The sequence below is a fragment of the Halichoeres trimaculatus genome, unplaced genomic scaffold, assembly GCF_033239565.1.
Source record: "Halichoeres trimaculatus isolate MK-OKI-2021-1 unplaced genomic scaffold, fHalTri1.1 fHalTri1_scaffold_11, whole genome shotgun sequence".
NCBI classification, from domain to species: Eukaryota; Metazoa; Chordata; class Actinopteri; order Labriformes; family Labridae; genus Halichoeres; species Halichoeres trimaculatus.
This window is the reverse complement of record NW_027437189.1, coordinates 7448056-7470946: the sequence shown is the minus strand read 5'-3', so window position 1 is coordinate 7470946 and position 22891 is coordinate 7448056. Positions and strand designations below refer to the sequence as shown.

Sequence of the window (22891 nt, the reverse complement as noted above, 5' to 3'; positions counted from 1 at the left end):
GGGCGGCGGAGGGATACTTCCTGCATCCACGCAACGCTGCGCCTACAACTGGAAAGGAAGGATAGAAAAGAAAATAGAGAACGAACAGACTTGGACAAAATGTTTTTCAAAGGGCATAAAAATGCCAAACTGAAAGCCAAACTGCTATACGTAACTGAAATGCCCTTATAACTGCTTTCTGCTGAGGGCGAGGTGTCGTATTACACACAGCCTTTCAGTTTGAGCCCATTGTGTGGCAGGATGGGGAAAGAGAAGGAGGATGCGCACTATTTTCCGACGCGCACTTAGATTGTTCTAGAGTGCTCCACACACAGGGCCATCTTTGGTCGTCCTCGCCGGTGACAGTGTGGACAGTTTATTCCATTGGTCATTAAAGCCTAATGATTAATAAATAACACTTAACTTTGAACGAGCCATTAGAAACACTCGGACAGAGAAAGGGATCGCCAAATCCCCGCTTTTGTGGACTCACTTTGCAGAATTTCCTTCAATACCCTTCATTTCTTGAGGCAAAAAGAGGGCGAGACGGGAGAGGCGGTGATACAACATGGATGAGGAATATGATGTGATCGTTTTGGGCACTGGACTCACAGTAAGTAGTCAAGCTTCATTTGTTTTGCACTGAAACAAGAAATGCAATTGGGAGTGATTATTTAAGGCCTGCTTCCCTGCGTATCCTAGCCCAGAAGTGAAAGCCTCCTGCATCCCTGAGCGCTGGCTGTAACATGAGAATTTTCTGACAAGAGATGTGCTTTAAATATGTTCCTGTGCAAACACTGAATCAGGTTGTGCATCGGAGGCAAACAAACAAATCCGCTGAGGTGCTTTTAAGTCATTACAGCTGGGTCAGTGTTGTGTTACACCCTGTAGCATCTTTTAGGCGTAACCCTAGTGTGTCATGGTCCTCTTTGCATAGACAGGCCTTCATCCCGAGGTCTGCGCAGGCCTGAGCACGGGTTTATTAAATGACTGAGCCTTTCCCTGCTGCTGCTTCTGCCGCAATTCACCTCAATTATCACACCCAATGCGGCACAAGTGCACCTGAAACATTAGGTGTAGGATTAAGTAACATTTACGCCAAAATTAAAACGACATTTTTGTAGTTTTCTAACAGTTATCGATGCTTAGTCAGAGTAGTGCGATTTTTATGGATATCAAACAGATTTGACTGTTTTAATGCACATTTTACATTGGTATTATCATTTTTATCATTATTATTATTACAGTAGATACATCTGTGGAACGATTCAGCTGCGCATGCGCACACCGTTCCTTCTATCCTCGCATCCTCTTGTCAAAATCTCTCGATTTGCGTTTATGCTTTCTCCTAAATCTGTCTCCTCTCCTCTCCGTGTCACTTTAATTTGATGCACATTTATTTTAAAAGCGTTAAAATGTTTATGATATTAAAAAATCTTGTTTTATGAAGGAATGCATCCTGTCCGGGATCATGTCTGTGAATGGGAAAAAGGTTCTGCACATGGACAGGAACCCCTACTATGGTGGTGAGAGCTCATCCATCACCCCTCTGGAGGAGGTAAAGAGCTCCTGGGATCCATAAAATCAATCAATATATTTTATATCCCTCAGTACGTCTCGTTTTACTTCCACTACAATTGTGCCGGAGCAGCTGCTGTTTTTATTGTCTTATTTCTTCAGGGCCCTATGCTCTGTAAGGCAGCAGCTTTAAAGATTTCAGCCTCACCACCATGTTTCTTTTTGTGTCCTTTCCCGCAGCTGTTCAAGCGCTTCAATATTGCAGATGATCCACCTCAGTCCATGGGCAGAGGACGGGACTGGAACGTGGATCTCATCCCTAAGTTCCTCATGGCCAATGGTCAGTCGCTCAGCACTGAGAAACGATTATATCACGATATGAGTCCTTGAAAGAAAACATCATTTAGAGCTTTGTTAATCCCTCAAGAGGCCGTAGGAATTAAAAAGCAAGTGGTATTAAAAAAAGGGACAAATAAAGCACAGCAACATAAAGAAAACAACATCAGGAACTAAAGATGTAAAGAAAAATCCAAAAGCAATAAAAATTAAGGTGTGTTCTGCAATTTGTTTGCAGAGGCAATGAATATTTCAAATAATAGTTAATTTTTCACGCAGGTAAAGCGGATCTACATCCTGACAGGAGTTCACTTCTTTATCTACAATTAAGGGATAAAGTTTATCTGGGATGATTATGAGATTGATCATTTCTTTGTGCGCTCACAGGTCAGCTTGTGAAGATGCTGCTATACACAGAGGTGACACGGTACCTGGACTTTAAAGTAGTAGAGGGAAGCTTTGTGTACAAAGGAGGAAAGATCTACAAGGTGCCATCGACTGAGACCGAGGCACTAGCTTCAAGTAAGCCTCCGGAGTAAAAACTACTACAGCAGAGCGGTTAAACAACATCGAAGTGATCCCGACTGAATCTGATGTTTGTGTTTGCAGATCTGATGGGGATGTTTGAGAAGAGACGGTTTAGGAAGTTTTTAGTCTTTGTGGCCAACTTCGACGAGAATGACCCCAAGACTTTTGAGGGTGTGGACCCAAAAACCACAACGATGAGAGACGTTTACAAGAAGTTTGACCTCGGCCAGGATGTGATTGATTTCACCGGCCACGCCCTGGCCCTCTACAGGACGGACGAGTAAGAACAGGAGCAATATGTCAAACAAGGACACAGAGTATCTAAGCTCAGATCTGAGGAATGATCGTTTCATTTCACCTTTTTAATCATGATCTGATTTTTTTTTTTATTTTCACTACACTTGATGTCGACTAGATGATACTAATGACCTTGCTTTGACTTTCTCCTTCACTATCCGTTCCTCCGTCTTCTCCAGTTATCTTGATGTTCCCTGTTTGGAGACGATCAATCGTATCAAGCTGTACAGTGAATCACTGGCGCGGTACGGGAAGAGCCCCTACCTCTACCCCCTGTATGGTCTGGGAGAGCTGCCTCAGGGCTTTGCCAGGTAATGTATCACATTCACCAAATTAAAAAAAAGTTTTTATTATTAAACAGAGATCAACTGGTAACTGATGTCATTCACACTTGTTTTAGATTGAGTGCCATCTATGGTGGGACCTACATGCTGAACAAACCTGTGGATGAGATCGTGGTTGAAGGAAATCATGTGGTTGGAGTGAAGTCTGAGGGCGAGGTATGATCTCAACTGGTTTTCTTTAAAGTAGCTAAAGATGTCTCTTTGACGATATGAGGCTGTTTGGTAAAAAATCTGATCCATCTAACCATTTGGCAAAACTTGTGCCCTATAAAAAAATGAAATCTTCTACAAAAAGTCATCATATTCCTAAATTTATCTGCATTTCTATCTCCTCCCTGCAGATCGCTCGTTGTAAGCAGCTGATCTGTGACCCCAGCTACATCCCAGACCGTGTCCGTAAGGCGGGCAAGGTGATCCGTGTGATCTGCATCCTCAGTCACCCCATCAAGAACACCAGCGATGCGAACTCCTGCCAGATCATCATTCCTCAGAACCAGGTTAACCGCAACTCAGGTGAGGATCACCGTCACAGGTGTGATGATCACCTGCGCACAAGCACAGCATTCAGCTCTGAGGGTGCGGTGCAGTACGACCTGTAACAGCTGAAAAAGTCAAAGGAGTTAGGAATATTTCAAAATAAAAGCATGAAAACCAACCTGGATCTTTATCACAGAGCACAAAAACAGTAATCCTAATGTACAAGCATATTTCTGAAATCCTAAAGCAGCTAGAATTAATCCTCTTATTATAACAATGGATCTCGTGACAAGTTGAATGTAGAGAGGGTCTCTCATAGAAATAAAAACTCCTGACATCTGGTTCACTCTCACTGCTCTTGTTTATTTTTAAGAGAAAACACTGCTTACATCAGCTGTTTGTCTTCTTCCCTACACAAAATAAGGAGTTTATTTTTGTTGCAGACTTGCATGTAGCCCCTGCTGGATACTAGAAGTACTGCGGGTCAAAGGCCCATATTCAAACTTCACTTTCCAAACCATGAAGCTTTGTTCACTTCTTCTTCCCTCTTTTATCTTCAGACATCTATGTGTGCATGATCTCCTACGCACACAATGTGGCGGCCCAGGGGAAATACATCGCCATCGTCAGCACCACGGTGGAAACCGCCGAGCCTGAGACTGAGATCGAGCCGGCCCTGGAGCTGCTGGAGCCCATCGATCGAAAGTCAGAGTTTTCTCATGCTTTAACATCATTTATAAAACTTAGTGATCGTGCAGTGGAGCTGGATTTGATTGACATGGTTGATTTTTTTCTGTTCTGCAGGTTTGTGGCTATTAATGACCTTTATGAGCCCACAGAAGACGGCACTGAGAGCCAGGTAAGACAAACTTAAACTATTGAATTTATTAGTGTTTTTATCTATTTATGCCAAGGACTGTAATTTCAAAACAGCGGCTAAAACACAGTCCACACTGCTTGAAAAGCATTCAGCTTTTAAAAATGACTTCTGGGTGAAACTGAGATGGACAATGAATTCACTCCAAACCAGGGACGGAGCCTGGATTTCAATTTTGGGTGGGCCTTCAATTACAAAAGTTTGTAAATAACTGTCACTATACAAATATAGACATTTTATTAATAATTTGTACATTTTAAAGTAGATTTGGTTGATTTTTGATCCTTTAATATTTGATAAAATTTTAGTGCTTCTTACAGCAATGGATCTCAAAGGTATCAGCCAAAGAGTAATGTGCGCTTTAACACACCATTATAGTCTGTAAGGGCAGCAACATTAACCACAGTTAAATAAAAGACAAAAATCTACAGTCTTTCACAAAAATCATTCTCTAGCCTTGCCAGTTTAACATGAGACTGAATGAGTCATAACTTTGTTACCAACAGGCTAAAAGATTGCCAAACTTGGCTCATTTTATAAAGACAGGGCATCTAACAATAACAAAACAAGCGTTAAGCGACAAAAGTTTATATCTTTTTACAAAAATGTAAATAAATAAATAAATAAATAAATAAAAAGAAAGAAAGAAAGTAAGAAAAAAAAACCTTTTTTTTCCAAAGAAAAGTTTAAGGTTGGCCTGTCAGAAATTGGGTGGGCCTGGGGCTGTTGGGCCCACCCATGACGCCGCCCCTGCTCCAAACTGGAAATCCTGAGGACTTAGTTAATGAACATGTTGGATTGGATGTGATTTATGAATCTGAGGCCCGGCAGAAAAAGTTTGGGAACTGCTGCCTTATCAGTATGCTCGAGGCGCGACTGCTCAGACATAAAACGTCACATCTAGTTCGTGCTGTGGGGGAAAACAAACCTCTAGCTACAATGCTGAAAAGAGCCATGTGTCCTGTACCATAAATAAACAAAAAAAAATCATGATTTAAAGTTTCATTTGCTGTAACAAAGCACAGAGAAGACTATGGATGCAGGGCGCCTGTAGAATCCAAATCTGAAATCTAAAAATGTGAATGTCTGTATCCTGGGTGACTTATATTCATCTAAACAGTTCAGCATTTTTCACAGAGGTGAAATCAAAAGTTAAAATGCAAGAGAAATACAAACCTCGCTTTTAGAGGCTGCTGTAGCTCATTGTTGAAAGTAATAATCATAAGGTGCATGAAATCCATTAAAGCATGCTCATCTAACTGGTCTTAATGACATTATGATCAGTTTAATTCATTATATCTACAGGAAATGTGATGTTGCTTCTTTAGTACATGATTTAACCAGGTCTACTCTATCTTCTAGGCAACAATCTGATCATTTTCTGCTTAGTTCTATAATGTCTTGTTCTTTTTTACTTGTCAGTAATAATCCAGGAAAAGATTGTGACCGTTTTTTTCTCACTAGCTACAGAATCCCCACCCAAACCAGTGAAATGTGCTGCCTCTGTTTTTACTTATTTGTATTGTGCTGTACCTGCTTTAATGCTTTTACTGTTTTGTCAGAGATGTAAGAGTGTATGTTTTGCAAATCCTGTTGCAAACCTTTAGGGGACAGATTTCCAATACCAATTAAATTCAAACTATGACGCTACGCTGACTGTTCCTATAAGATAGCAGATGCATATCTGGCCTGGCTGGGCTTGGCCCTGCCTACTTCTTGCTTAGGCCTAGCCAGTCAAGCTGCTTTTGATCTCGATTCAGTCAGTCTGGCCATCTTAAATTCATCAGGAAATCAAATGAATTGTGCAGCCCGTCCACTTTTCTTCAGGTCCTGCTGCAGGTTAATTTCTGGCTGTGTCATCTAGGACAGTTGTTACTGTAAATATATAGTAAGGAATGACAAAATTTAATAAAAGTGCCCGCTTTTAAGACAATTAGCCTTAGTTCTTAGGCAATGGATTAATTGTGGTTAGTTATGGACACATTATTTTACATGGGGAAAAAAAAAAAATAGGGGTGCATCAATCACAATTTTCTGGCTGATCACTGATCACCGATCTTTAAAAAGCCAGATCTGCTGATACCGATTTGGGCTGATACCGATTTTTATTTTTTATAATTGACAGAATATGCCTTCAATGTTCCAAGCTTATTTTATTGAAAATCATCATACAATACTTGTGAAACAATAAAATCTTTATGTTTTAGCTTTAACAACCAATAAAGTGTCCTAAGTTTTAGGTCTGAGAGCAAAAAGCAACAATGGCTGGCTGTCAGACCTTCCCAGAGGTATATATATAAGATCAGTTTTATATGTTAGGATGGGCCGATCCCCGATCACCCATCACTGATCACCGATCTCCCAAAATTAAGGAAATCGGCACAGATCGCTCGGTGCATGTCTAAAAATATTCTTGCTCTTGATGGCAGCACCTGCAGCCAAATAACTTGTAGCTCTTTGTCACACTGAGGTTTTCCCTTCTGTCAATATTCTTGCTTGTGTTGTACGTCGCTTTGGACAAAAACGTCTGCTAAATGAAACTGTAGAGCTGTAGAATGTGGAACATGCAATTTAGCTAATGAGCCAAACTGGTACCACCACCAGCCTCATTTTTTATTTGGAGTTGTTTCAATATGCTGCTAATATCTGAATCAATGTCAAAATCTGCTTCCAACCCTCATCACACAAAGGTTTGAGCTGAATGACCAACAGTCTGCGTAGGAAGAGGCCGTGGTGGAAATAAACCCAGAAAAACTTTAACCTAAGTCAGCTTGACTTAATATTTAACCAAAATCATGCGGGTCTTAGATTAAAGAGCACTTACAGACTCTAGAGATGGCTGCTGCTAGGTTTATGAAAAGGTTGTGCTTTGGAAAACAACAATGAGTAAATATGGACTTTAGCCCAGGACAGAAATAGCTGTGAACTGAACCATCTCAGATCACACAGGGAAGTGCTTGGAACTAGCCAAACTCATTAAACCTAAACCTTTACCTGTTAGCATGCAGGTGTTAGCATTTAGCTGGAGTCATTGATTGGGTACTCAGTCTGGCCTTTTTTCTGTTTCTCAGATCTTCGCTTCAAGGTCCTACGATGCCACCACCCACTTCGAGACCACCTGCAACGACATCAAAGACATCTACAAACGTATGACCGGGAGCGACTTTGACTTTGAGAACATGAAACGCAAACAGAACGATGTGTTTGGGGAGGAAGATCAGTGAGCTGGAAAGGGGGGGGGTTTCCAGAGAGAGGGCTGGGCAGGGAGAGAAGGCGGGGCTACAACGGGCGACAGAGGTGGCAGAGCGTGAAGTCGAAAAAGCCAGATAACTGAGAAAGAGGTGACGGAGGGTTTGCGTTTTTGGCTCTGCCTGCTCTCAGCCGTTTGCCTCCTTTTCCTTACGCCCCTCTCTCTCTCGATTCAAAGGCTCACAAACACACACACATACACACTGTTCAGATACTCACACTCCTTATCTCTGTCACTGAAAAGCAGGGTTGATACGGTCTTTCATTCCATTGTAGAATTTACAGTATAATCATGTCGTAACTATTCTCATTAGAGGTGAATTTATTACTTGTCTTTGGCGATTTTTCGAAGCATTTCATTCTTTCTGTAACGTCTTTCTCCTCATATCAGAGGTCGGCTGAGATTGATGGCGCAGAGAGGTTTGATCCGCCAGCTCTGACGTGAGAGATACCTGTAACGGCTTAGTGTAGAATCCTCTGGAAGGGTCACCTCCAGTGTACATGCATGCATCTTTTACACACAGTAGTATTTGTACATAGACTCTAATGACACTGCGGTATGAAGGCTGGACCATTCCACGCATCGCTCCTGTCAACCCTGCTTTCACTTTTCTCTTTCTTGGTCTTTTACCTGTGTTCGAAAAGACGTTGCAAAATCTTTTGGCAAAATCTGTTGGTCGGGCAAAAATAAAAAAAACAAAAATGTGATGAATTATTACATATAAATGGGCTGTTCTGTCAACTGATAGTGCTCACTTTGCAATGCTGTTGTGTCCCCCCCGTGCTAGCAGGCAAAGCTAACCAGTGGCTAATATCTGTCACCCACCCCTGAAATCCCCTCTCTAAAAACTGTTCCTTTGTTCATCTCTGTTTTGTGATGTCAGTTTTGGATTTGAATAGTTTACGTTCTAACATTTTAAATTATTGAAGAGTTTTATTTCTATATATTTGGTGCACATTTCACTGGCTGAAGTTATGAAGTTTACAGATATGAAGTTGGAACTGTGGTCTTCAAGTTTTTTTTTTAAAAAAAGGGAATGCAAGGAGCTAAAAAAAGGCAGGGGGCGAGGATTTCTACAAAGTATTCTTGAAGATTTGGAATAAGTGATGATAAGAGAAGCTGTGAAGATGGAGAGTTCTGCTTGTTGAGGAAGTGTTGTTGGGATAAGGAATGTATGTGGGGCATGTTTTGGACAGGGAAGGATGAAGACTGAAATTTCGGCAAATAGTGGAAGCACCAGATTGTGTCTCGGTTGTTTCAACCCTTGTGTGTGTCGTTTAGATGAGTCACTCCACTAGGGACGTAATCCTTTGAGAATTATCGTAGTTAAATTGAGGGAAAAAGCTGGACGCTCCCAAAACTCTAAAAGACTTTGTAGCATAGCGGAGACATGAAGCCACAGTCGCCCCACTAGAATGAACCAAGATGCTTTCATTTGGTTTAAGCCTTAATTTGGGGTCTGATTCAGATGTTAAATTTGTCTGCTTTAGTTGAAGAAACAGTTAGAGGAGAGTCAGTCTTGTGCCAAAAATAGTTCTGCTGTTATTGGAAAACTTGCTGACGAACATGAAGTTAGGAGGTGTGTGTCGCTCTGCAGATCTGACTGAATACTATAAGAGGGATCTTCTTTTCTATCGTCTACTATCAGGGCTGCTGTTGTACACCTGAGCCGAGGCAGCTCCTCACATCTCTGCGGCGTGCGCTCACTCTCACAGCCAGATTGATCGAGCTCTTTACACATCAACGACAAACTAATGAGAAGCTGTAACGCTCTCACTTTATCCTCCCAAACAAATCCCCCTAACAGCGCTGACGCTGACATGTCTTACTGTTTGAATCTATTTATTTTAATTTCACTGATGTGTCGTGGAAAGGTTTGTGTCAAACGCTGAATATGCTATGCTTTATGTTCTGATGATAAATCGGAGTTTAAAAAGTGATGCACACCGGGTTTATTTGTTTGTTTTTTGCTGTGTCATGTGTTTCGTTCATCTGATTTAGTGATCATACTGGTGCTGCGTCACACTTTACTATGATTAGCATTCCTAAGAAACAGGTTTTGAAGGAAGGATAGCAGCAGCAGCATCAGAATCAGTACAGTTCTCACACTGTGCGTCTTTCTACATCGTGTGTGCTTTTCATTCTGGAAACATGATATCTGATGAAAACTGGAACACTGTTTACTCTTTGAACATAGATCTATTCGAAGCCCTCCCTCCCCTGCCCTTCCTCAGCATCAGAAACTGTACGCTCTTTTTTTTATTTATTGAAAACAAAAGCCTCATGTGTGGTTGTACTGTTTAATTTCCATCCAGTTTGGGCCTTTTTGAAACCACTATTATTGACGATATCCCTTGAATTTGACAAAAGAAATAGGCTGAGTAGTAGAAACTTACTGTCCTTGTTTGATCACTAGTATGTGAACAATGCCTAATGTCTTGTGTAACAAATAAAATGAATTAAACTATGAATGAAATGATAGAAAAATAAAAAGCACATGGCAAACCTGGAAAGGTTTTCATTTGTTTCTCTTTTTATATCCAGGCGATTGACCTTTTGTTGGAGGATTATCTATACATACAAACAATAATATTTTATATACACTCAAACTAAAAAAATACAACTTGCAGACTGATACAGTTTTAATAGAATCTGATGTCTCCTATCGATCCTCTCGGGATGAAATATAAGAATAATCTGATAAATATCTCTGAAGTTTAGAGGAGAGAGTGTGCATTTTTTCTGCTGCAGCACAAACAGACTTTTTGTTGCCATGCAACATGGAGAACATTGCGTCTCTGTCACTGATACAGAAACACAGAATCGAGAGCTTGTGAACAGCACCATCACTAAGCCCCTCACTGTATTTGTTGAAACAAACGTCCTTGTTCATCCTCAAATCAGCCCCATCTCTATCTGTCCTCCTCCTCCTTACATTATAATAAAGTAACATGTCATTTCAGCCCTGTAGAGTCCTGCTTTTACTCCTCTTGGTCCGCCATGACACCTGCTGTGACCTGAGCCGTGCAGCACAGAGGCATCAGGGTGGAGCTGCCCCGGTTAGAGTTACACATGATCCACCACGTAGCTCTCGTATGGGTGACCCAGGAGTCTCTCTACCTCTGCTTTGGGAACAACCCAGCACTTGCCTGTGTGGCGTTTTAGCACCGAGTCTTTCAGCACCTTGTCTTGCAAAGTGACTGCCATGTGCTCTGAAGCCCATCTCAGGATCCCCCGGGCTGAGGTGTTATCTTTGTGAGCACCTCCATCCCGGTAATCCTTCACTGCGGTGACACTTATGTCGGCGTGCTGAAACTGGCCTGCAGGCAGACAAAGGAAACAAATGGAGGAAGTAAAGTGAGTGGATCTGCTGGAGCAGTGTGAGGGAAGTGCAGGGCCGTGACCTCTAGGCAGGAAATAAAAGTGCTGTGCTGCCAAAAAAAGTGTACTAGTTTCTCAAAATGTGCTTATGAAGAGTCTCAGTGACAAGTTTCTGATGTTTAATGAAAACAGAGTGCAAGAGTAAGAGCTACAAAATAATATTAAACTGTCCCGGTGTACCGCAGGGCTCATTTCTAGAGCCTGTACTTTTTACCTAACAAACGGATCTTGATGAAATTTTCAGGAAATGTTGAAAATGGGATTAGGAATAAGTGATTAAATTTTGGAGGTGATCTGGATCACTGTCTAAATCCAGAAATTTTTTAAAGGATTCTTTATCACTGTAAGATAGGACCATTTTCACCATATGTGTATATAACTCCACGATATGGTTGGATTGCTTTGCAAAACAATACAAGACAAGATCAGGATAATTTTGGACAGATTTAAAAGTATGATCCAGATCCTGGCAATATTCTGGAAACTAAGATCTGGAATATGAAATATTTACTGGGTCATCATAATCTTCAACACTGTCAGGTAACAAATTATCGTACAAACCTGCAACTAACACCAAATTGTAGCAGGCAGTCTGCTGAAAGGAAGTATAACATTAAAGTAGGACTAAAGTGTTGTGTGACAATCACAATATGCTCCATGGAGGTCTGCGCGCTCTGAGTGCTTTTCTACTTTGTCCCCCCTGGCACAGCTCACAGCCACCACCTCATGTATACGTACCTAGTAATCCCTGGGTCGAAGCAGACAGCCCCCTCCCATTTGTGATGTAGAAACCCAGGTGCGCCATCTGCAGGTAGCTGGGGTGTTTGTAGTGGTGGAAAAGAACCAGAAACCGCACATCCCTGGCCAGCTCGACCCAGCAGCTCCTATGGTTGTCCACGGTAACGGTCACACCCTGTCTCGTCACTGACCCCTGCTGAGTGATGGGAATAATGTCCCGTCCCTCTCCTTCCACCACGACGGCGTCCAGTGAAAGGGTGATCATGATGCCACCTGAGCTGCCCGTGGGTGAGGAGATGGTGAGCTGGTCGAAGTACGTCCTGGATCTATCTTCTACACCGTGTTTGGAGGGAGCGCCCATTAGGTGTCCATCCACAATGATCCCTGCAAGGATGGGAATGAGTTTACGTTAACAGACTTCAAAGATTTGCACAACAGTTACTACTTCAAGCAACTCAACAGTTCCCTCTGTGTGCTGTATGAAACACGGAAACATCCAGGTAAATCTACATGATACAGAACTAGTATTCCGGCGGAAAGCCTTATGATCACTAAATTTGTTATTTATAGTTTTTTGTTAGTATCTACTTCTCTGATCTCTGTTGTTTCATGTTGGTTGTTTTTCATTCTGAATTAAGTGATACTACCAAGTTAGCAAGCTTTGATAAGGACTTATTTTCATATAGATTTTCATAAAGGAACAATGAAGTGTAACATTTATTTTTTAGTTATTTTAATTATTGCCACTTTTTACATAAAATTGTCATATATCATTTATCATATACTGTCAGTGAAATATAGTATTGTTAGTCATAACATCACATTGTCTCAAATTGCATTGTATCACACAATGTTGTATTGCATTGCATCATATTGTTAAGCATCTTATTGTATCCTATACAGGGATGGGTGCCTTTCACATTTGAAACGATGCGGTACTGAAGCCCAGTACCTGGCAATTGTTATCGGTACTCAACGGTACCAATTTCTAGTACTTTTTTGTGTTCGTGTGGTAAAAAATATCAATTTAATAAAATTTAATAATGATAAAATCTCAAATGTCTTTAATTTAACTACACATTTATTCTTAAATACATAACCTTGCAACGTTGTGTCCACATCCACCATGAAAAGTTGCCTACTCTTCCAGCCCCTCAGAGTCACAAGAATGCGTTTAGGTACCTAAACATGGTACCTTTCGATTTCATGTGAACCGGTACCTGGTACTTTTGACAGAATTTGGTCGGTACCTATTAAAGTACCTAATTCAGTACCCATCCCCAATCCTATAGAGTTGAATTATATTGTATTGTTACATATGGCACTGTATCACATCCCTCCCAGTCGCACATCGCACCAAATGGCACAGCATGGACATGTCGTATTAAATCATATTGTACCGCATTGCATCCTTTTCAATTGTATCGTTATGCATTCGATTGTATCCTATCAAATTGAATCGTACTGCATCACACTGTATCCTTTTGTATTGTAATGTATTAGATTATATCCGGTCGTATTAAGCCCCATCGATCAATTTACATCCTGTGTTGTGGTGTGTTTTGGTACCACATCATTATGTACGGTAATATAATGTTTTATAATTCACAGGCAGAAGCTGAAAAATGTGTGGTAGTGTCAGCGATCCAAAATAATAAACAAAAATGTGTAACTCTTGTCTCATTGCAATATCACTGGAGTTCAAAGACAAAAAGACAGTTGGCTGACACACACACACACACACACACACACACACACACACACACACACACACACACACACACACACACACACACACACACACACACACACACACACAAAAAAAACTCAGGTTGTATTAATTCAGAGCACACCTCTCTCTGGATCCTCTAACAGTCTGAGGACATCATTCGCTCTGCCGTCTACTGTGAAGCACAGACTCTGATGCAGCTTTGGCAGCTGGAGCACAAAGTGAGGATCTCCATCAACTACAACAAATGATGAAGATTAAGACAAGGATTCATTATAGACACACTTCTTTGAAAATAAACGAAACAGTTCTGCTTGTTTCTGACCTGATGAGGAGAAGACTCGCACAGTGCTCATTCTGGACGATGGTTCTGAAAGAGCAAGACTTTCTGATATAGGACAATACACCTTTGTTACAGCACCGGAAACTGGCAAAAGCATGACTCAGGTATTGCAAGCTCTACAACAGATTTGTACTTACCAAATGATTCTGTGTCTGCAGTATCATCCCCTAAAAATTGGGAAAGCATGAAAACTTAAGAGCTTGAAAGGCAACTACAGAACACAACTGCGAATAAGGGGCATCAAAAACTTACAGGCATCATAGTTGAGATCGTAGTCATAGTCATAAGTTGCATCATAGTCTGGAAAAGAGGAAAATATTAACACAGTAAAGGAATTACTCTGCTACAGCAAAGATTGAAGATTTGGTAAGTGAATTTGGGGCAAGAAACACTGGACGTGAAACTCACCTTTCACAAGATCAATATCTATGAGAGACAGAGCATGAGAGTTAGCTGTAATGCTTCCATGAGCTGATTGTTACGGCGTCTGAAGAGTACAATGCTGGTATTTAAACCAAATAAACAATTTTCAAAAGCTTTACCTTTTCTCTGAATGAAAGTAGAGACATCTAGTGGAGAGATGGAGAAAATTCAGTTAATAAATCACCCTGAAGTCTGCGTCCTTAATGCTCACCCCTAAGTTTTGAGAGGACAAACAGCATCAGTTAATGAGTACTAAATTAAATTTTTCCGCTTACCCAGAAGCCCTGCTGCCTCCCATGGTCTCGGCCCGTCCGTAACACCAGGCATGGGGGCAAAAGTGGCAGAAACAAAGGTTGCTATCCTCACGTCTGTTTCCAAATTGGTGTTGTTGTCCTCCACAGCTGGAGGAGCTGCTGGCGTCGGAGAGGTGAGCGGAGAAGACCGCCCCTGCTGCACCATGGTGGTTTCAGGCTGAGGAACGACCGGACCAGACGTGGTGCTGTTTTCCGTCTCTGTGGAGGAGACATGCACCTTGACAGGACTGGGCGGCGGTGTGAGGGGTTTCCCAGGCACAGTAGCAGGGTCAGTCCTGACTGTAGTTGTAGGACGGGCAGTGAATGTCACCATTTGAGCTGCTGTCGTAGAGGGAGTGGTTGTTTTTGAGGGGCTAGGCTGCGGGGTGGAGATTTTGCCGGGTGCTGGAGGTGGTGCTGTTTTGAGCACATTGAGCACAGAGGTGGGGATCTTCCCAGCAGCAGAAGGAGGAGGAGGAGGAGAGGCAGATTTAGATTCGTTTTGGGAAGGTGCTGGCTTTTTACCGATGAATGTAGCCGGAGCAGTTTTCACAGTGGTGGGACTCTGGGTTGTTGTGGTTTTCTTGGGTGCTGAAGTTGTAGCTCTAGGTGTAGAGGTTAAAAGTCTTTTCATTACTGGAGTGTTTGGAGGGGGCCGAGGAGGGTCTGGTTTTTGTTTAACAGGTTTAGTAGATGAGCTGGGCTTCTTTACGCCCGAACCTGATATTTTAGCGGCAGTTGTTGTCGTAGCAGCAGTGGTGGGTCTTGCAGTGGTTGGACTCTGAGCTGCTTCATCTTCATCTGGCTTAACAACAACTAAAGAAGTGACAGGCGTCACAAAGTTATATTTAAGGGATAAGTTGGTTGCTTTGTCTGCCAGTAACCTTTGCATTGCAGGGTCTGTAGCGTTGAGTTTGGCGAGGAGCAGCTCTTTGATGGTGAAATACGCCCAAAGACGGTGCACAAAGTTTGAGATTCCTCCCAAACCTCCTGAGCAGCTGAGAGAGTCTGCACTACTGTTCTCTTTGTTTGAGATTAAAACATTGTTTTCCAGCTTTACGTGCTGCTTCAGATCAGTGGCAGACATAGAAACCTTTAAGTCCTTCACCCCTGGTTTAACCTTCCCAGCAACCACCAGCTCAGAGCCTTGGAAGTAGTTTGGAAACAGTGAGCGTGTGACGTCAAACGCTTGATCATCGAGGTACGTGAGCTGGATGTCTGACAGCAGAGGGCTGGCTACTTCATCGTAAAATCCCTTCAGCTGTAGGGCTGCGTCTGCGTCCTCGTACACCATGCGAGCCACGCCTCGGTTATCCAGAGCCAAGCGCTTCAAGAGGAGGTAGTCGGCATCGTCTCCGAAGGCAAGGCCAAAGAGAGAGGCTGATCCCAAAGCTTTCTTGGCGTTGTTCAGGATGGTGTCACCAGCTGTGACTCCGATGGTCGCCTCCCCGTCAGTGAGGAAAATCACAAGAGGGACGCGACGGGTTGAGGATGAAGAGGATGGAGGGTTGACGAGCTGGGCAGCTGAAAGCAGAGCAGCGTTGATGTTGGTCCCTGGTGGGAAAGATTGAAAAGGGAACAATCAGCATCAGGGAAAGAGAAGAGAAATAGAAACTTAAAGATGTCACCACTTCATAAACTCACATCCTTCTGCTATAATCCTCTTCACAAAGTCTTTGGCATCTCGAACGTTCTGTCGGGTCGCCCTCACTGTTCGTCCTTTCTTCCAGGTGTGAACCTTGTCTGAGAAAGTGATGATATTGAAGTGGTCTCCTTCTCTGAGGTCGCCGAGGATGGTGCTCATCGCCTGCTTAGTCTACTGACAGAAATTATGAGAATCATTGAAAGAAATCCCACACAGTCTTGATAAAACAGAGTTAGCATCTCAGCAAGCTTTTTTCACCTTAGCATTTCAACGTCAACTTTACCTGTTTTATCTTGGTGCCGATCATGGAGCCACTGATGTCAATAACAAATATAACATCCTTTGGAACAACAGGAAGTCCTCTGGGTGCAAAGTAGTGCACAAAGTAGCCATCATACACCTGGGGGAGGAGTGAAAACACATGTTAAAGTAAGGAGAAGCTGGCTGAAAGACTTTTTTTCCTTCTTTTCCATGTTGATGCTTTTGCTACATTTGTTGGCGACTAAAAAAAAAATTGTCTGAAATTTATAAAAAAAAATCAAAAAAAATCCAAAAAAATAAAATAAAATAAAATAAAAATTAAATTAAATTTTACAAAATAAAAAATAAAAACAATAAAATTTAAAACAAAAAAACACTAAAAATAAATAAAAATAAAGATAAAATTAAAAAATTAAAAAAATAAAACGTTTTTTTTCACCTGTACTTCTCCCATGATGTCTCTGAGATCCACATCGTACTGAATAATGAAGTCAGCGTTGAGGCCTTTGGAGGAGATGCTGTTCTGCTGCTGTAGAGTTGGACTGTATCGAATTCGAGCACAGCCACCGCTCTGCTCCACCTGAGTGGAGGCGGGGGCTACGATGTCACCTGTAGAGGGGAAACACATGGTCAAACTCCAGTTATGGTGATAGTTTTTTCAGTCTTGACGAGTGAAAAATCTTCCACATTTTACCCTGAGCAGTGTTGGAGATCAGTCGACTCGTCTTGAGAGGAAGCACTTTCAAGAAGCTGATGCTTGTCCGCTCGGTTATACTGACGTCCAAAGTGAGGTTCTTCACAGGCTGTCCCGGCCTCAGACCCAAAATGAGCTCGTACCGGCCGAGTCGACGAGGTAACAGCTCCTCGTAGGACAGAGAGAAGAACATCCGGGTTCCTGAGGGCACGCTGACTGCTACACGAAACTTCTCAATCTCTCTTTCTCTGGAACGACATAGAGTCAAACCAAGGGAAAAGTCACTACACTGGAACTGGTTTCATGTAAAATGGTTAGACAATGTGAAATAAGACTGTATAAGTTTTGACTCTTTGTGAAATGTTGATTTTGTCAAATCTTAAGGAGAACTAAGACGTCTCTTCTCGTACTGACTTGGTAGCAACGAGTCCGGCTGTTTTTCCTTGCTTCTTCGCAGCATCGTAAATTTTCCTGGCAGCAGCTCTTTCCTTCACCTGGGCCACATACACCTTGCTGTTGGAGGTGCTGATGGTGGAGAGAAAAGAGGCAGAAGAAAAAGCCCTCTGTGTGACTCACAGTAGCTAGATTATATTTCAGAAACACGCCTCGCCTGCATTGAGGTATGCAGCACGATTTACTTTATTTTGCTTCTTGTATTTCACAAAGCTGCCTCTCTTACATGCATTGCGCTTGTTTACCAGCAGAGTTCATACCATGCGAAGGGGAGGCGCCATCATAAACAGGGTTGCATGGAAAGAAGTAATTTCCCTCTGAAAACAGCATTAATGAAGGGAGATCTTGCACGCCGATGACGCTCTGAGGGAGCGCCGCTGGGTGCTACACCCAGCAAAATCCAACCAAAACCTGCGCTCAAAAATGGGGTCCAATTCACACACAGCACTTCCTGGACTTTGGTGGCTGCTGCAGTCATGTGACAGGGTGCTAAATTAAGGTCAAGTCCCTTGAACAAACATATATCCAAAGAGGAAAAAACATCAAGGGCTAACTAAAATAAACCCACAGGCTTGAAGCGGGGCTTGTTGGAGAAACAGAGCAGAATGGCAGGAGTGGAAAATGGAGGTTCTTGTATTTATATGTGTGGCTGGATGAGGGGGTTGAGGTAAGGCTGTACATCGGTGACCTGCACACAGAACACAGAGCTCTCAGTCTCACTTACAGAAATGCTAAAGCACTAGCACGACACAGTGCCACAGATTTTCCCCCTTTTCATGATGTGAAGAAAATGTGAATGTGTAGGACAGGCCTGGAAGAGACTCACACATAGTTAAAAAATCTACATCCACCTCAATGTGAGTGAGCATACATACAGTAGATGTAGGCGTGTGTGTGTGTGCAGCATATCTAAACTGGCTGGCTGCCTCTGTAAACTGTGCGGGGGAGAAAAAGGGGGACTAGGCAAACTCCCATCACTTTCTGTATTAACTTTTCTGACTTCCATTCACAAGGCCTGGTATTCATGAGCTCTCAGGTTCCCCCTCCTCCTGACCTGCTTCCGCTCCCAAATCCAGCTCCAGGCTCGGTGTTTGGCCTCTGCAGTGTTGACTTATTTTGTTTTGTTTATATTTAGCATTTTTGAAGGAGAGTGGTTAGAAGCCCTCTTAGTAATCAGATTATGCATCTTCTCTAGTCCGGAAGTCAGGTTCCTTACATAATTCCTCTGAAGTTTTATTTTGGGACCATTAGCTTTGTTTGTATTAATCTCTGACTGTGTGACAGGAAGATATCATTTTTACAGGCGAGAAATCATATCTACCTGCCAAACTTAATACATCTGACTAAGTGGGTGCGAATGCTTGATCTGCAAGCTGACCAAAGTGTCCACGTGTTGTAAGAATTAGACTGAACACCAAGTAATAACAAGTTGATTGCTTCATTTCCTGACTTTCTTAGGCCCTGTTTCCACCAAGCAGTCTAGTTTGGATCAGTACGGTTTGGTACAGGTTGGCCCGGTTAAGCCTGGTCCCGTTTGCTATTGTTAAGTGCGTAAGGCAGATGCCGATAACCGCATCAGTTGAATAACAGCGTGATACCATAATAGCAGGACACAGTGTACCCTGCTAATAAATCCAATGAAGAAGAAAAACACAACACAGTAAACAAAGAGCAAATATAGCAGACATCCAGCAATCCGTCAGGTAAGAGACAATTCTTCCGACCAATCAATGAACTGCCGTGTTTCAGGTCTGGAACCCCAACGTAAGGGTCCCAAAAAGTGGGATGGCTTGTCTCAGTTATTTGGGGATCCGTCCCAGGATTAATCAATGGAAACGCCAATAAATGCATGCTGGGCCGCGATGAACCGCACCGCTTAGTGGAAACGGGAATTTAGTCAGTTAAGCCGAAACCTCCAGTTTGAAGAAAAGAAACCAACACAACACTATAAAAACTGCAGTTCCTCAAGTGTCCACAAGAGGCTGGCTCCAAAAGCAATGAGCGACTCAACAACACTTAGGTTTAAGGAGGAATACAGGAGCCAAACATAAGTGGTTGCCATGTTGGCAATGCTGACTCAGGGGCCATTTACACGACAACTGTTTTGGGGTGAAATGCAAAAGTTTTGTTGTGTTTACACAGAAACTGCATTTCAGCTGACCTAAAACGCAAACTTTTGACAACAGCCTTCAGAGTGGACTTTTTCTGAAACGCTGCCAACACCGTTACTGTGTAAGCAGTAAGCCAGCGTTTTCAATGGGCAACAGTACTGTTGTTACAATCATCGCGAACTACCGTGTTGTGCCTGTGCTGCTCAATCTGTTGTATCTGCTGACCGTCTTTAAACAAAATGTGCATCTGTTGCTCCACTTTTGCACTTAGTATTCACCAATACACCAGATGATCAGCTCAACTCTTCTTCGGTGGAGATCTCCCAAAAGCGGCTTCTGGACAAGACAGGTATAGCGTCAACTACAGGCCTGACATGCTTACTACAGCGTTTTTGGTCCCTCTGCGTTTCCGTGTTTCTGGGGCCTCACTTTCAGTCAACCTTGAAACAGACGGTTTGGTCTTTGGGAGATTCTTTGTTTACATCATCAACTGATACTGCTCAGGAATGGCTAACTACCAGATATCACTGGCGTCACGTAAATACAACAACCACCACCTCAGAGTGTTTTAACATTTTGTTTCAACTGGTGTTAAAAGAATTGTAAGGATCTGTTGGGTACAAATGAAGCTACTGTTGGAAAAAGGTCAGACACATTTGGAGAAACCTTTGAAATAAGACAACTTTCAACACACTGCTGTGGCACATCCAGTCTGCAAATGTAGACTTTGTTAGATCAATGTACGACGATTCTGGGAATGTAACTATGGGAAACAGACCCTACTCAGTGCAAAAGTATGAAGAAAACTGAAGAAGTTGCAGGGATCAGGATTAGAGGAAAGATAGTTCGAGTAGTATCCATGAATCAAAAACACTATTAAACACATGCACATGGCCAGTGTCATATATTCACACAGAGGTCTGACTCACATGGTGAAGTTGGAGATGAAGGCGGAGGAGGGCAGGTCCACCTCAAACGCAGCCTCCTTGGTGATGGGGAGCTGGTTCCATACTGAACTCTGGACTGTTGTTACAGCATAGCGGGACACCACTCTGCACCTCACATGGTAGTCTGTTACCTTCAGCTAATGACACCAGCAACATTTTAAAATCACGTTTTCGTTTGAGAACTGATGGTGTTTGCCATCTGAGTCTTATGTGACACTAACAATCCAACCTGGCTGTAAAAAACAACCACGGAAACAGTTTTACAAAAATTTCTACTCAAGCATGACTCTTCCTTTCCTACCTCTTCTTCCCATTTCATTTTATTTCCCACACTTTGGTTTTCCCTGCGTGCTTTACTAACAAGTCACCCAAACAACACAAAACAGTTCCCTGCATGGCGTCTCTGTCCTCCTCCTCCTGTTTACTCGGGGACCACCGGCGCCTGCGGAGACCGATCTGGTCAGCAGAGGCCACATCACCCAGTCCCCAAGAGGAGTAGAGCCACATCAGCTCTAAAGCTCACCATATTTAGGAGAGCTGTGGTTGGTGCTATACAAACTGGATTACTGTGTGTATTTTAGGGTATTCCTTCACAGTTAACACTGAAGGGAAGCACAGTGGAGATACTGATTGAACTCTAAGAGGTTGTTTCCAATATTTCTGGCACAAGATCCAGAAATAGTGTACTGGTGTTATTATGAATGAGTAGCTTCACAAAAGGCAAACACCATTCACAGAATAATGTATTTCCCTGAAAGGAGCAGAGAAGTTGAGCTCAGATCTAGATGGATATTTAGCATTTTATGCAATACGTGTGAATAAAGTGGCTTCAGACTTACCGCAGGTCTTGTTGGTTTATTTTGACGTTTTTCTCTCTGGAAAATAAAAAACAGACAATTTATTAATGTCTACAGTAAGTGTGACAAAATATTGGATCACCAACAGCAATTTCGGTTCTTTAGGATTTCTATATGTAGATTGTCCCATCCTAATATTTCCAGCATTCTAGAACTCAAAATTCTAGAAGCATCCTTCACTGTTGCCCCACTACAAAGTCCGCATAATAAGTTCAGTGTTTTTCTCTATTTAAAATGACAAATCGTGATATATAACCATACTTTTTTGGGGGGAAAAAATGACTTGAAAAGTTTTGAAGGTGAAGAAAATACCATCAAATGAGAGAACAGGAAGTTTATGTTGAGTAAATCTCGTGCAATTTTTTGTCAAATCTGTAAACAAGTTGTCAGCCTGCGATCCTATTCTGGGGTTACTCCAACACAGGTTCAACTCGAAATTTGACTTTTGCTTATATTAAGTATTAATATCAAACATTTTAACTTAATATCAGTTTGATAAATTTTCAAAAGTCTTATTCAAACTGTTTAAAAGTTATTCATAGGGTCAATCTATTGGTCATACTGGCAAACAGAGATCTATTATTTTTATAATTGGATGTTTGTTTTTGTGCCTTTGTATACGTTGTTTCATAAATGAGAACAGTCTACCAATTAAATGGTTAATCAATAAATCAATTAATTTTTGGTTTCTGTATGAGACATTTTTCAATTTCTTAGTTGGCTCAAGATCTCTTTCTTTTTGAAGTTATCGCCACAATCTGCCTGCGAGGGTAGGGTCCAGATTTAGTGTCAAAATAGTCTGAATCAAAGCCATTCATGAATGGAGGGGAAGTGGAACTGGAAATAAATGCTTTCTCTGTACACAGGGCCACTGAGGGCTGCACGGTTTGGTCTCAAATGTTAATGTAGCACACAAGTCACTGCTGTGTCAATACATTACCACATATCCTGCTCATTGCTGGGAATTTAACAAAAAAAGAAATTTTAAGAGAGATATTGAAAAAACAGTATGGGACACTCACTGATAAATTGAGGTTAGCATTTAAAAATTAAAAAAAAAAACTGCATTTGACCCCAAAAACAGAAAAAAGGAACATACCTGTAAAAGATTGAGTCGTCCAAGATTTGCTTTATAACTCCTTGATAATCCTTCTTGCACATAAAATGCAACAAAAACCAACATGCAGTGAATTGTGAAGTTCATCATGTCCCTTGTAGGTCAGCAGCTCTCAGGCTCCACAGTGAAGTCAATTACCCAGAGGTCTCACGTCGTCAGCGGGACTGAGGCGGCTCGTGCAGCAGACGCTGTGCACATACCTCACATTTTACACAACTTACTTCTTCGCAAAGGGGCTGACCCTCCCCTCTCACACCTCTGCGGAGTTGAAATCGCTCTTCTGAAGTGAGAAA

At 42.1% G+C, this 22891-nt stretch overlaps 2 protein-coding genes across 2 annotated transcripts; one reads left to right on the top strand and one right to left on the bottom strand.

Annotated features, from left to right (window-relative positions):
- The first annotated feature begins 276 nt into the window (after positions 1–276).
- On the top strand, positions 277–10119 carry gdi1 (GDP dissociation inhibitor 1). Its single transcript, XM_074681217.1, has 11 exons — positions 277–592; positions 1430–1537; positions 1738–1837; positions 2221–2355; positions 2443–2641; positions 2838–2969; positions 3059–3158; positions 3344–3515; positions 4040–4184; positions 4284–4338; positions 7428–10119. The coding sequence occupies exons 1-11, from the start codon at positions 548–550 to the stop codon at positions 7578–7580; spliced, it is 1344 nt and encodes a 447-aa protein (XP_074537318.1). The 5' UTR covers positions 277–547; the 3' UTR covers positions 7581–10119.
- Positions 10120–10170: 51 nt separating this feature from the next.
- On the bottom strand, positions 10171–22688 carry itih6 (inter-alpha-trypsin inhibitor heavy chain family member 6). Its single transcript, XM_074681218.1, has 17 exons — positions 22581–22688; positions 21464–21499; positions 20607–20761; positions 17528–17638; positions 17114–17361; positions 16859–17028; positions 16442–16558; positions 16158–16329; positions 14496–16067; positions 14340–14366; positions 14206–14223; positions 14050–14097; positions 13935–13964; positions 13780–13824; positions 13579–13692; positions 11726–12109; positions 10171–10926 (listed from the first exon to the last, which is right to left on the bottom strand). The coding sequence occupies exons 1-17, from the start codon at positions 22686–22688 to the stop codon at positions 10673–10675; spliced, it is 3609 nt and encodes a 1202-aa protein (XP_074537319.1). The 3' UTR covers positions 10171–10672.
- Between the last annotated feature and the right edge of the window lie 203 nt (positions 22689–22891).

What these genes read in the sequence shown, in the direction of transcription:
- gdi1 (XM_074681217.1), top strand. Translation starts at nt 548, where the DNA reads ATGGATGAGGAATATGATGTGATCGTTTTGGGCACTGGACTCACA. An exon ending in TTTTGGGCACTGGACTCACA is followed by an intron (nt 593 to 1,429) that starts GTAAGTAGTCAA and finishes TGTTTTATGAAG; the next exon opens with GAATGCATCCTGTCCGGGAT. An exon ending in CCATCACCCCTCTGGAGGAG is followed by an intron (nt 1,538 to 1,737) that starts GTAAAGAGCTCC and finishes CCTTTCCCGCAG; the next exon opens with CTGTTCAAGCGCTTCAATAT.
- itih6 (XM_074681218.1), bottom strand. Translation starts at nt 22,688, where the DNA reads ATGATGAACTTCACAATTCACTGCATGTTGGTTTTTGTTGCATTTTAT. An exon ending in TTCATCTCCAACTTCACCAT is followed by an intron (nt 17,639 to 20,606) that starts GTGAGTCAGACC and finishes CTCCACCATCAG; the next exon opens with CACCTCCAACAGCAAGGTGT. An exon ending in GCGAGTCTTCTCCTCATCAG is followed by an intron (nt 13,693 to 13,779) that starts GTCAGAAACAAG and finishes CATTTGTTGTAG; the next exon opens with TTGATGGAGATCCTCACTTT.